A 15,119-nucleotide genomic window follows, 5' to 3' on the forward strand; every position below is an offset into this window, starting at 1 on the left:
AGGGCAGGTTAACAAAGGTCATTCTTTTTCTTCTCTCTCTTCTAGAGCCAATTTCAACCCATCATTTGAATTTTCTTTTCTTTTTTAATTAAAAGTTTGTCCTCTACTCACCTTTTAGTAGAACAATTGAAAACACTTTTGGAAGAGGCTGCCGTTTGATATTTGAAGAATGGAAGCATCATTTCTGCTCTGATGGACTCATGGTCATTTATGTGGGTGTTTGTGACAGAAAAGGTCAACGGACAGAAAAAATGGCAGTGAGAGAAACACACACAAGGACAGTTAGGATGGCAGTGTCACACCATTCATCAGTTTTACAATAGTGTTGGCCTTTGTCAACATTTCCTAAAGGAAAAATCATAAGGCAGCAAAAACAAAGAGCCACAAATGAACAAAACTGGAACAGGTTAAGACCTCCTTGAAGACTTGAGGGACTGGATGTTTTTGCTTCAAAAGACAGTCTCTCAGTCATGTGTTCTCTGGAGAATTCTGCCTGCAACTGTTTCTTTTTCACATCTGCTGCTCCGATGTTCTTCACCTTTCCCGGAGTGGAAAATTTCCTAATTCCTTAGTGTCTTTCTGAATTTTCAACACCAATTCATAGCAGTAACCTAAGAAATTGTATCAGTCTGAAATTTTGTTTTGAGTTAAGGTTTTTCATTAGCTGAGAAAGAGCAGAAGTAGTTTTGCCATTTCCATTTTGGACTCTTGTAAGAAAATGCAAATGGATGAAAATCTATTATGCTTCGTGTTGAATGATTACCTTTACTTCTCATTCTGCTGGCAGATTATTTAGATTCTATTAAAGCCCTTTTGGTTCATATTTTTCTTAATATGATGTGAGGGATGCGTAATACATCCCTTATCACTGACTTGCATGTGTGACATGACTTATATACTAAAGCCCGGGACAATTTAGTCTTATTTCATGTCTTTTGCCATAATATTCATTGGCTAACTAAAAACCTGCCTAAGCAGATAATACCCATCAGAGAATTTTATCATATTAAAGTCTCCTTAGTATAACATGTTTTGCACATGGGTAAAGTGTTCCTTTGCCTTTCAATTTTGTTCCATTAAAACTGTCCCCTAAATTTTTTTCTACGGTATAAATTTAGGGCTGTGTCTCAGCAAAGTTTCCTCTTGTGGCAAAACTATGAGATTTGTGAATTTTGTTTTTTGTCTTGAAACCCTTGTTTTGTGAGAGTTAGATATACAGTATATCTTGTCGGCTTCCACAGATGACTAGATTTATTGCTATAAATATAAGAAATTCTGGCAACTTTGTATAGCTTTTTTAAAGAATACATGCTTCCCCCCCCCCACCCCCCCCCGCCCCCCGAGAAAGTCTTTGTTGAGTTGGTTATGGAGCTGAACTAATAGCATGTAGAAAACCTGGTTTGAAGAACCTGATTCTCTATCCTATATGGATCCGCCGTGAAAGGGTGAAGTATGGTCCTGAACAAAATGTGCTTTCCAGCTTTCCTCACTGCATTAGCAAAGCCTTCTCCCAGAATGCTTTGCCATCGAGCTTTCTACTGCCCTGACTTCAATGGCAAGAGTGTTTCTGCATTGATATTACATAAATTCACATCAATATCTAGGTTAATGTTTAGTAGAGGCCAGTTGGCTTTTCATTCTGAATTGTTTGAAATCAGCTCTGACAACGCTGTTTGGCAATTTGGCAGTTTTTCATATTTCTTTTAAATTTTAATTATAACCCATCAAGTCTTAAGCAGTTACTTCTGGGTTAGACTCTTGATGAATGTCATAGCAGGGTGTTTTAATTTAATGGATCCAGAGTAACATCTGTTTCTAATATTTTAAAAGCCAATTTATATGGAAATTCGTTTAATACACAGTCAATACACGGAGACTTGTAAAAATAAAAATAAATATGGAAAATCAAACCCCTGTGATATAGTAGGTCTTCTGTTAACAAAGGATTTCACTGATGGCAAGGTTCAGCTGCTACTACCTAACACCCAAGATATCACAGCTTAAACAAGATGGCGATTTATTTCTCATACTCACAAAATGGTGAGGTAGTTAGCTTAAAGCTGGTATGGTCTACGATAATAGGGACTCAGTTTTCTTCAGTCTTATTGCTGTGCTCTGTGGAGCATGACTTCTATTCCTAAGGATTCCCTATGGCCCAAGATGGCTGCTGGAAGTCTAGCTATTACATCTGTGCTTCAGCAAGAGCAAGGAGTGGGGGAGGGAGGGTATAATGCTAAGCTTTTTGCTTTTAAGGACACTTTCCAGAAGTAGCGTGTAGCATTCTGCTTATGTTGCACTGGCCAAAAAATAGTCACATGATCGTATTTAACAGCAAGGGAAGATAGGAAATGAAATAATTTTTTCAGATGACTATCTACCCAGCTAAAAACTAAAAGATCTATGAGTACGGGAAAAGGGGAGAACAGACATTGGAGAACAACAATCTGTGCCACACTGAATATTTTTTAAGACATGATTTTAATAGACCTTCAGCCTTTTATTGAGCATCTAGAAAAGTCCAACGAGTTCTCATGAATAAATAATATATATAGAAGGACTAGCATGGTGTTTGGCTCAAACAAGATAATCATGACTACTGTTGATAGGTTTTAATTCTAACCCCCACTTGCATCTAATTTCAGAGACTGTGAGTCAAGCTGACTTTAATAAGGGAGTTTTTGAACACCGTACCCCAGTCTTTATAGAATAGTAGCAACAACAGCTCACAGAGCCCAGATGTCATTGGCGCTAGGTCTCCAGAACACTCTTACTGGCAAAGCAGTATTCTTTGCTTCTCCATATAGAAGATAAATGCACAGTTGCGAGTGTTTGTTAGCTGTTTTCAAGGTGAAACTATTATTGTTACAGAAACTAAAGCTCAGAGAGGCTAATTGGGAAGCGAGTTAAAGAAGCAGTTGAAAATGAGCATTGCCCCATCATTTGACCCCAACTGGAGTACTAACTGTTATTTCCTCTGGCTGTGTCACCTTGGATGGGTTTCTTAATCTGTTTGGATCTGTTGCGTTTTCCTGTTTTTGAAGATGCTCAGGTAAATTACGGAGCATGTTTCCCCTCAGTCCAGGGCTTTTCCAACCTCGTTTTGGTAATATTCATGTGGAGATTCCTTTGATCATGCCTGCCTCACAGTGAAAAGCTGCACCGATGGGGGCTGGAGGTTAAAGTCATCAGGTGGCTTTCTATCACATATTCTTAAGCTGTACAAATGCCCACAGCCTTCAAAAGCCCTGACATCGCACCAGGCAAGAGGCTTCTAATAATGGAGGCCTCTAATAATGTCTTGACCTCTCTCTGTCCTTCTAACTCACGTGCCTCTATTGTGTTCTGTAAGTATGGAGATGGACTAGGGGTACAGACATTCAAGATGCCACCTTGATCTCTGGAAGATATAATGGCATAGAGCAGGGATCCTTCAAACTGAACCATTTACAGGCCAACATTTGTACCTTGTCTGCATATACCAGTACTGTGGGTTCCTTAATATTTGTCTTTACGTTGAGTTTTTAATTTTTAACAGCTTCATTCTGAGCAAACATCTGTGAAATCCAGCTTCGATTTGATAATTAAATTTCCTTTCAAATACACATTAAAATAAATATATCCATTCAAATTTTTACCAGGTTTGCCTGTGTATCTTCTAAAATACTTGCAGTGGTAGGTAGATCATCACATTTTGGGAACTGCAACAGAGTGGAAAGAGCGCGAGCCATGAAACTCTACCCTGCTGATTCCAGCTGTGTGACTTTGCTACTATTATCGATTGATCATTCTTAACCATAATTTGTTCACTTGAGAGATGTAGATAATATGTACCTTATCATTTACTGTAAGGATTAAACAAGATACAGCCAAGGAGACTGTTACAATGCTTGGCGGATAGCAAGTCCTCAGCGAATTACTAGGTTATCCTTCCTTAAAGTCTGTTTGCAGATACCAGGCATGCAGGCCTGTAACTGCTAGTTCTCAGAAGCAGGATACAAGGCACTTGGTATGGATGATTGCAAGTCCTGTGAAAACTCAGAGGGAGAAAGGCTGAAGCTTTCTAGAATGAAGGAGAAAAGGGAGACATTTGGATGAGGGAAGAGGCATTCTTCCTAGCCTCTCCGGCTCTCCCTTGGGTACTCAAAGTGTGGCCCAAGGACCAGTAGCATCAGCATCACCCAGGAGCTTGTTAAAACTGGCATCTCCGGCTCCTCCCCAGACCTACTGACTCAGGACCTGCCTGTTAGCAAGATCCCCCAGTGATTTGTGTGTGTGCATGAGAAGCAGTGCTCTGGGCACAGATATTCTGTCTAAGGTATATTTCATTTCTAGTAGGGAGTTAGTCCTTGCTCTCAGCAGATCTCTGCACCAAGATCACCTGCACGAGGATCACTAGTAACACCTGCACTGCGCTTTATAGAAGATGCAGATTCTCAGACCTCACATCAACCTGCACCCGTAATCTGCATCTTTAGCCCATACATTCCATGATTTTTTAAGGCCGCTGTTTGACAACTGCTGTAGTAAGTCTTAAACCACCTATAGAAACTGCATTTATTCTTAAAACATATTTGCATTTGAACAAACAAGAAAACTTTTGAGAAAGAGAGATACAGTCCTAATTGTAGTGTCAGTAAGCATTAAGGGGAGGATCTGAATTCAATCTATATGTAAAGGCTTCTGTAAGGCTCATTTGCCTTAATCCTGCATACCTGGAATCCCATCATACACAGGAGAACAGCTTCCCAGAAGGCAGTGTCTTAGCAATGTCATATACAGTTGACACTTGAACAACATAGGTTTGAATTGCATGGGTTCACTTATACATAGATTTTTTTCAACAAATACAGCACTGTAAATGCACTTTCTCTTATGATTTTTTTTAATAATGTTTTCTCTAGCTTACCTTATTGTAAGACTGCACTATATAATACGTATACAGAATAGGTGTTCATCAACTGTTCATGTTATTGGTTAGACTTCTGGTCGACAGTAGACTATTAAATTTTAGGGGAGTCAGAAGTTATGCTTGGATTTTCAACTGCATGAGGGTCGGCACCCCAACCCCCATGTAGGACAAGAGTCAACTGTATTTTCTTCTTTTCCGAAATTTTATATTTGACTTTCTGTAAACATTTTGTTTTTTAGCCGTGCTATCAAGACTAATCAAGACCTTCTCCCAGAAACTCCCTGGACACACATTTTCTACAATGATTTTTGGGGGACTCTTCTAACCCACAGTGGCAGCCACAAATCCTACCGGCCACTCTGCACTCTTTCTTTTCGCCTGAACCATGCCATCGGAGGGCTGAATCCCTGGAGCTATCACCTTGTCAATGTCCTGCTGCATGCAGCAGTCACTGGTGTCTTCACGAGCTTCTCCAAGATCCTCCTTGGGGACGGATACTGGACCTTCATGGCTGGCTTGATGTTTGCCTCTCACCCCATCCACACGGAGGCCGTGGCAGGAATCGTGGGACGGGCCGATGTTGGGGCCAGTCTCTTCTTCCTCCTCTCCTTGCTGTGCTACATCAAACACTGTTCTACAAGAGGCTCCTCGGCCAGGACTTGGGGCTGGTTCCTGGGGACAGGACTGTGCGCAGGATGCAGCATGCTGTGGAAGGAACAAGGAGTGACCGTGCTGGCTGTGTCGGCAGTTTATGATGTCTTTGTCTTTCACAGGCTGAAAATAAAACAGATCTTACCTACCATTTACAAAGTAAGTGATTGTGGGCGCTGGAGCATTGGGTTACTGAGCAGCCTCCTTGCCTGGTCCTTTTCCCCCATTTAAAAAGCAAATTTGTCCCTCTTCAAAGAGAATTTAAAGTAAGCTGTGTTTTGATCTTCAGTAAGTGGAAGTGTCCTTTTTGACCTTTCCCTACTAACATGGGTTTCATTCCTTGATTGTTTTATGTCTTGGGTTTCTTATTTTCATGATTTCAAAGGGTTCTGGTAGCTGGACAGTTTTGCCTTGTAAAGATTATGCACCTTTAGTATTTATTTTTATTCATTTTTTATTTCAGCCCCAATTCTCTGTAATCCAGTAAATTGCTTATAATGTGTATTTATAAAAGTATCAGAGCTGATAATAGAGCCAGATGCTAAACTCTGTAGAGGGGAAATCCTCTGCCATTTGTTAATAGTACTTTTCCTGATCTGACTTTGGAAAACAGCCCTTCTCTGCAGTGCACTGGGAACTCAAATTCTTAAACAATGAATCATCTTCACCTTTTCCTTGTTGTACTGAATAAGAATAGAAGAGTCAAAACAGAAAGAGGTTATTATAAATTTTGCCCTGAGGCCAATTAAGGCCTTTGCCTCAGGGCTTAATATTTGCTCTTCTGTATTCCCTCAGTGCTTTCAAATGCACTGTGGTTTAAAGGTCACAGAAGCACTTTGAGATCTCTTCCACCTAAGAGGACCAGTTTTTGGCTAGTGTGTTAGGGGAAGGCATTGGACAGACAAAGCTATCTTGAGAAACTGCCTCTTTCCCATCTCCCCATTATCTCATTCATACTAAACTTACCCTTTGCCTTTTAGTTATAAAAGATGCACTTGGCCAGTGCTGGCAAATCTTGGTCCTGTTCTAGGCCAGTTCCCCCTTCCTTTTGGACACTTAAGTGAGGAGCTGTGATTTTGGATACTTACCTTGAGAAAGCAGTCAACTTTTCTCATTTTGGCAGTTCTTCCCCCTCACCCCGTCAATTCTCGATGTTACTTAAAATCAAATTGGGAAGAAATTGAAGTGAAGGAAAAATTAAGGGAAATAGAAACATTTATTTATTTTTTAATGACTCTTTTTTTCTTCACTTAGTAGGCAGAGTAGTTACTGCTGCTCTCTGTGCTCTGTGGGGAAGCATAACCTTTTCAGTTAGAACTCAAGTATCAAGTGCTTAATGAAGTTCTTTTGTGATTTCGATTATATGCTGAAACTTTAAAAGAAAACTCTGGTTAGGTTGAGTTTGACGCCTAAAAACAATAGTTTGAAAGTCAAATTCTTAATTTCAAATCAATTTTAATTATTCTTTCTGGGAGATTTAGGGAGAGAATTCTTTTTTTCTTTTGTTTTAAAACCACATCAACAACAAAACAAGCTTTCTTGTTTTATTGGAAAGACAAATAGAATACATATAAATCATGGTCTTTGTCCTGTGGAGACTATTTGAGGACTTTGCATCGATAGCCTGTGAAACATTGTGGTTGGACATTTTACAGAATTTCCATTTTACCGTCTCCTGGAATACGAAATGATTTTGATATACCAGTTCAGGACTTGATTTTAGGACCTTTTAAAGTTCTAAGACATTTTCAGTTTTCTAAGCATATTTTCAAGGACAGAGTTGCTGATAGAGATCCTTATTATAATTGTGTCCCCTACAATTATTTGGGGCATACCTATAATAAGAAATTATTCTTTATCTTAAGTTTATTTAAAAAAAAATAATGTTTATTTTTGAAAGAGACAGAGCATGAGTGGGGGAGGAGCAGAGAGTGAGAGGGATGCAGAATCCGAAGCAGACTCGAGGCTCTGAACTGTCAGCACAGAGCCCGACACAGGGCTTGAACCCAGAAACTGTGAGATCATGACCTGAGCCGAAGTCAGATGCTTAATCGACTGAGCCACCCCCAGGGACCCCGGAAGTTAAATTAAAAAAAAAAAAATTAAGTTTATTTATTTATTTTGAGCAAGAGAGGTAGCAAACTGGGGAAGGGCAGAGAGAGAGGGAAAGAGAGAATCCCAAGCAGGCTCTGCACTGTCAGCAAGAGCTGGATGCGGGGCTTGAACTACAAACCTTGGTACGTACCACTGGGAGATCATGACCTGAGCCGAAGTGAAGAGTCAGACTCTTAACTGACTGAGCCAATCAGGCACCCCTATCTGAAGTTAAATTGCCCTGAGCATCCTGCTTAAGAAAATAAGAAATGTCGCTAGCAAAGGAACTCCTAGCAGCCGAGAGTGTGAAACACCCCTCTCCCCACCCCCCATGTCATGGGAAAGGACTTAATACTTTGAAGATTCGGTGTCCTGAGAAGTTTCCAAATGGAAAGTTGCCTAGACTGTCTGGCAGCCATTGCTTGTGGGCAAGGGAAGTAGTTGAAGCAGCAAAACAATCTGAGAGTCGCTATCTCCACTCTGCTTTTTCTTTCATTCTCACATTTTGGGCCAATGGGCTTAATGAGAACATTTCAGTAACAGATTGTATAGATTTGCAAGGGACCATAGAGACCTTCTATGCCAGTCCCTTTATTTCCAGCAAAGGTATAGAACACCAGAGGTGTGAAGGTCACCTAGAAAGTGGTAGAATCACTGGAACTAGGATACATATTTGCATGTGTTTAGCGATCATTTTACTATATTGTGAAGATGTGAAGATGAATGAACAAATGTAAATAAAGTCAGATGACTTACCTGGAAGAGAAGAAAATAAAATGGAATCAAATATTCACTCACACTGGCTAAGTAACCTTAGGCTAGTTCAATGACCTGTTTTTTTTTATCTGGAAATGGAGACGGTTCATGTTCTGTCTTAGAGATGTTGTGAAGAGTGTAATTGTGGGGTGTTCAGTGTGAGCTGAGTGCCCAATGTTTGGAAGGCACCTGATGATACTAGTTGAAGAGAAAGAAGAAATATCAGTGGAAATTGTAATTCTTTATTTTAAGGAAGAGAAGGCCAAAAGATGAACTTCTACTAGTCTTTAAACATACAGTGGTTTTGAAAGCATATGACTTAGGAATCAACTAAGGCTGAAGCATGAATATTTAGGCAGAAACTTTCATTTAGAATTTTATGACTATGGGGCTTGTAAACACTGGCATAGATTACATATGGAAGTTATAGAAAATTCCATATTCTGTCTTTATAATATATAGATTTCTATGCCTGGGGTGAGTTAGAAGAGACTCTGAAGGAAGTGAATTAAAAGACTTTAGAAGGTCCTTTTCAACCTTAAAAGAATAAATCATCTTAAATATCTTGCCAATTAACTCCACATCATGGTTTGCCAGATGAAATAAACTTCCCTGCCCTATTAAAACATAACTTTTATATAAACAGAAAGCTCCAGTGCACAAATGTTTAACTCTGTTATGCAAACCAGTGAACCAGCCAAGTACTCAAAACCCAAAATGGCGGACCTCTTAAAGCTGGAAATTATTAGGACCAGAGGGGCAAGGCTCTCTGTTTTGATAGTTTCATCAGTAATGTTTTTCTCATAACGGTCACACTCAACTTCTTTCTTCACAGTGTTGGTTTCAGTTCTGCACCTTTTAAAAGATTTTGGGTCTTTTAAATGTGCACCAGGGCCAGGCAGAAGGGACTGGTGGAAGCAAGATTCTGCCCACCTCTAGGACCCCTCTTCATCCAGTATTATAATAAGAAAATACAGGTTTGGGTTGGGTAGAGTTTGAGATTTTTCCCTTTGCTTTTCAAGCGAGAGAGAGAGAGAGAGAGAGAGAGAGAGAGAGAGAGAGAGAGAGGGAGAAAATGAGAGTGCATGCAGGTGAGCTGGGGAGGGGCAGAGGGAATGGGAGAGAATCTTAAGCAGGCTCCTAACCCAGTGTGGAGTTTGACGCGGGACTGGATCTCATGGCTGTGAGATCATGACCTGAGTGGAAACCAAGAGTGGGACACTTAACTGACTGAACTACCCAGGTGCCCCAAGTTTGAGATTTTTCTAAGAAGACAGACTTCTGGATTTTTCTATGACATTTCTTATTATTTAAAATCAATTACTAGTTTAAAAACAGATAAACCCTGTTTGGGCCCAACAAAATCCTTTGGATGACTGAATTTGGCCAGAATTCTTGGCTGCCAGTTTTTGGCTTCTAAGGCTCATGCAGATGATGCACATATCTATATTGTATAAAAGACGTTTGCAGTTCTGCAAAGGAAATATGAAAGTTTTCTTTTTTTGAAGTATGTGAAAAATAGTAACGACCTGGCGTATTGTAGATACTTTATTTAGCATTTAATAAATACATAATCTATGTGTGCTAGGCACTATCCTGAGTGTGCTAAAACATAAACACATTTAACTTATATAATAAGTGCTTATTGAGAGAATATGACTTATGAACTGATGTGGTTGAATATGACATGAAATAATATAATCATATGGTTGTCAATAGTTAAGATTTGTTTTTTGTTTTTGTTTTTAATGTTTACTTATTTTTTGAGAGACAGAGACAGAGTGGGAGCGGGGGAGGGGCAGAGAGGGGAGACACAGAATCCGAAGCAGGCTCCAGGCTCTGAGCTGTCAGCACAGAGTCCGACCTGGGGCTGGAACTCATGAACTGTGAGACCACGCTGTGAGCCGAAGTTGGACGCCGACTGAGCCATCCAGGCGCCCCTTGTGTTTGTTTGTAATAGTTAGCAAGATTTGTAAGAAGACACCAAATATAAAATCTTCAGAAGTGTGTTTGAACAAAATGTGTGTTCATAAACATCTTAAGTTTTTTTTAAATGATCCTCTTCTTAGCTTCAGCATTCTATTTATGGTGTTTCCCACATTGTCCTTGGCATCTGGTGCACCATCTGACACATAGTAGGTACTCAGTAAATTATTGAATTCACACTTGTTTCAGTTTGCCTTTAAAAAATGTGTGCCTGAAATGTTAAAGTGAAATCCAATCCTCTTCCCTTTATACAAATGAGGATTTCATTCCTGCTTAGTGGGGTCCAGAAGGTACAATTGGAAGAAATGCATGTCAGAAAAATGTTGAAAAGTAAGTTTTCTTGACTTCTCATCAAATGATTATTTTAGCCTTTCTTAGATGACTTTCACTTACTTTAGTTTTATGTGGTCAAAAAGTAAAAGTGGGGGAGGTGGCCCTTGAAACACACTTAAACTAGCCTTGCAAATAAATGTTTCACTTTTATCTGCCCACAAAATTTTTTACAAGTCTCCCATGACCCCAGGAGGTACATGGGTAATAAAATCAGCAAAAGCAACATTTTTCTTACTTACCAAACATCAGTCATTGCTTGCCTAGTGGCCATTTTCTGTGCTTATTTAACATCTGTTAACTGTTTTAATGTGGAAACATCTTTTTTCCCTTTATTAGCCTCATAATCACTTATTCAGTTACAGGTGGAAAAAAAAATTAAAAAAAGGAAATCTGAAAACCAGTGTAACAATTCTAATAATAGCCCAAATTGATTTGGAAAAATAGCCCTTTTAGTTTGCTCTTTTAAGAATTTCTGTAAAGATGACTATCTTCGCTTTGCTATAGTCGCTTCCAAGACGTACCCTATCTGGACAACTTCCTTTTCTTAAAATTAAATTTTGTAGCTCTATTTCATGTAAATAAAATGATGAGACTACATTATGAGAGAGGAAATGGGGAGGCAGTGCCGCTTTTGGAAAAGGAGGCATCTCTGTCTAGAAATAACTTTTTCATTTTAATGCTGAGCAGGATGTGAATGGTGGAGGTTGCCTATGGTGAAAAAGTTTATCTTGGATGTTAGGTAAGCTTGGTTCTACATCAAGATGCAGTGATCAGACACAAAGTAACAAATAATCATCTGTTTTCAACTATTTACAGGGTTTACCTTGAGAATGTTTCCTGAGGGCAGGGGCTTACCTTCTGTTGAAGGTTTGGGGTTTGTCACTATTGGAACACTGAGGATCTTAAATGTGGTGCTTCTGTACATCTATTTTGTGTGACTCCCCCTGTATAGAAGAGCATGGAAAGAGAGGCGCATAGCTTACAGGTATTTGTACATTGAATCCACATGTGCTTTTTTATTTGATTAGCTGCTGGGGATGGCATTGGCCCAACATGTTATCGTTTACAGCTTTGTCCCTTTGCTTTCTAGACTAGGTTGTGGTTTTACTCAAGATGTGACTCTCATATCGATTGCGCTGAATGAAATATATATTTGCTGTTTCTGATTTTCTTCAGTCCACATCTGTGCCATTCTACTTCAAGTAGTGTTCCCACTTTCTTACGATTTTCTTTCCCTTCATTTGCCTTACACTTGACTTTGTGAGAATCCAGATATAGCAAGACACTCCGATTCTGATCACAGTATTTCCTAGCATTATTGAAACTGGAGGGCTGACTATTTGTCATGTACTTACAAATGAATTTGGATTTCCTCCCAGTAAACTTGTTGTAGCATTTAATATTCATGACCTATAGAACTTTGAAACTTTGAATAGATGCCAGCAGTGCTAACCAGATAATACCACAAATAAAGGTGAGGTTCAAAAATATTTTACAACTCGGAAAGTCAAAGATTAATATTAATAAGGTATTTTATTTCTGCGGGTTGCCTTCATTGCTCAGCTGATTTAAGATGATTCTGTATTCTGGTTACAGTTTAAGTGCAAGTTGAGTAATTGAAATTTGGAAGCTGACGACCCTTGCCAGTTCATGTAATGCTTGTGTTAGAGTGTTAATACCTGGAAGGGTGATCTATTTGCAGATTATCTTATTTTTTTTTTTTTAAAGATTCACCTTTGTGCAAGATGCTGTATTAAGGGGTTGTGGGGATTCAAAGATGAGTGCACAAAATTCTACCCCTAAGGACATTTTAGAATAGGCTAGAAAGTTGTGAATAGCACATGCAAATGTAGAACTGAAATTCAAGCTGGAAAGTGGGGAGGCTGTAAGGGAGGCACTGGGAGTGCAGGACAGCTTCGAGGAAGGGGGGCATCGAGGAAGGGGGGTGTACTTTCTGCGGAGGGGATCAGGAAGCACTTTCAGGAGCAGAGACATTTGAGCAGAGCCCCGAATGGTGGTTCAGATATAGACATTTATAATTGGAGAGGTGAGGGAGAGTGGAAGGTGGAGCCTGAGCACTGCACAGAGGGAAACTCCTAGGAAGTTCCGGGGGACCACTGGGCAGTGGTTTTGGCAGATACAGGGCATGAAATGAAACAGCAAAATGAATGAGGAAAGGTAGATTGAGACAGGTAGAATGTATAATGATGTAGAGACCTTTTAAGATATGTTGTGGCCCCAGCAATGTTGAGAGACAATGCATAATTTTTAAATGTGCTTGTTCTTCGACTGGTCCATGGGAGAAGCTTGGGAATGTCCAGGCTAGCGCCATTTCGCCACTTGGGAGGCTTTCTTCTGTGTCCTTACTTGGGGACAGACCTGAGAGAGGATCCCTTTGATGATGAGACAGATTCAGGAGGTTTATCTCATTCAGTGAGTGTGTTTCCTGCCATCTCATTCTTTAGCATCAAAAAAAAAAAAGGCAGTTATTTTTCGAAGTTAGATTATTTTACTTTTTACTCTATAGTATCTAGCATATTATTATATACTCCTAATGAGAAAAACAGGGAGTCCTTCAGGGCTTTCTCCTGTGTCCGTTCTTCCAGCATTGCTGAACGGTGTTCAAATGTTACAGTGAGTGGCCACAAGTACAAAATCCCTCTTTGTTTTGCACTCCTTACAGGAAGACAGAAACATTTTTCAAAATGGTCCTTTTTACAATACAGAATAAAATATTCTATCAGCACTGAATTTCAACCAGTTAACTCCGTATACCATCAGTGAAAATGACACGCAAATTGGACCTTGTGATGAATAAATAATGAGTCTCATTGAAATCATCTCTGCTGTTCTCATAATACTGTCTGGGATACGTATTACATCACTCGGCTCAATTTTCGATAACCTGCTGTCTCAGAGGAATCAGATCGACTGAAGGGGATCTCATGATTATCTGGTTACTCATATTCAACTGGGTACCTTCAGTTTCACAGAAAAAAGAAAAAATACCCAATGTGGTTTGCACAAATTTCAGATCATTGTCATTGCCTGTCTTAAATGCTGGGAACGGTGGAAATGCTAATTTAGTGTTGACCTCTCAAGTGAAATTTAAGCTATAGAAAGGCACATTCCAGGAGTGCATTAGAGATTCCTGAAAAGGCATGATCAGGTCGGAGGTGGGGTGGATAAAACTGAGTATTAAATCAAATTTATTGATAGTTAAAATAGTTATGAAATGTGATAGTGCAGTAAGGTTGCATGGTGTGGCATGTTTTAATGTTCACACCAGGTTCTTACCTACTGACCACAGTGTTCCTTTTTTCAAAAAGAATGGTAAGAAACCAAAAGGGGAAGAGAGGCAGCCAAAGTGTGCAATGATTTGGTGCTAGGAAGGTCAATGTGCCCTTGCTCCCTGGGTTTGTCTTTACAACTCTGCAGTACCCAGATGGCTCCTACATGCTCTGTTGGTCTGATTATAACTCTTGCATCAAGTGAAATAGCATGAATTCAGAATTTAATACATGTTTCCTCAGTAATTATGGCCTTGATTAGTGAAGTCAGTGTTTCAGTTCCAAAGGACACTTTCTTTCTCTCTCCACATGTTTACTCATTTAATTTCAGGAGATGAAATAAACTGCAAAGATTTTTTCGATATGATAAGAGAATCTACAGTGCCTGTACCTGGTATGTGGTTGTCATTTTGCTAATAATTCATGTAAGATTCAAAGCAAACAGCAGGGACAACATGAGAAAAATGAAGGACATTTAAAAACAAGTAAATGACTTGGTTTTTAGTAAGAGAAGAAATGGAAAATATATTTAGAATTTCCATTAAAATATTGCTTAACGTAACTAAGTACCAAGTACATTTAATAGAGTTCTTGATGATATGCAATATCAGTTGTATTTAAAAATAGTTTACGTAGGGGCGCCTGGGTGGTGCAGTCGGCTAAGCTTCCGACTTCAGCCAGGTCACGATCTCGCGGTCCGTGAGTTCGAGCCCCGCCTCAGGCTCGGGGCTGATGGCTCAGAGCCTGGAGCCTGTTTCCGATTCTGTGTCTCCCTCTCTCTCTGCCCCTCCCCCGTTCATGCTCTGTCTCTCTCTGTCCCAAAAAAAAATAAATAAACGTTGAAAAAAAATTAAAAAAAAATAGTTTACGTATTTAAAAACTGAAAAAAAGAAAAAAATCTTAATATTTTAATTTTGTGCATTTTGTGCATCTTAAACTCTTAGTTTTCAATGTGTTAACTCTGTCCCCTCCCCTTTAAAAGGGTTTATGTGTGTGTGTTGTGTTATGTGTCCTATTAGAATAAATTGCATAAAGACATGCTTATATACTAGAGTCAGATTATACCAAAGTGATACATGAATGATTTGAGTGTATTTCCA

General features: G+C 39.4%; 1 protein-coding gene across 1 annotated transcript in view; it reads left to right on the forward strand.

The window, feature by feature from the left end:
- The window catches only part of TMTC2 (transmembrane O-mannosyltransferase targeting cadherins 2), a 397,388-nt gene that overhangs the window by 148,965 nt on the left and 233,304 nt on the right, over window positions 1–15,119 (forward strand). Inside the window, exon 2 of the mRNA XM_015083452.3 lies at window positions 5,149–5,719. Coding sequence (XP_014938938.2) covers window positions 5,149–5,719 — 571 coding nt within the window. The remainder of the gene's footprint in view (window positions 1–5,148; window positions 5,720–15,119) is intronic.

This window comes from Acinonyx jubatus, chromosome B4 (assembly GCF_027475565.1).
Source record: "Acinonyx jubatus isolate Ajub_Pintada_27869175 chromosome B4, VMU_Ajub_asm_v1.0, whole genome shotgun sequence".
Taxonomy (NCBI): Eukaryota; Metazoa; Chordata; class Mammalia; order Carnivora; family Felidae; genus Acinonyx; species Acinonyx jubatus.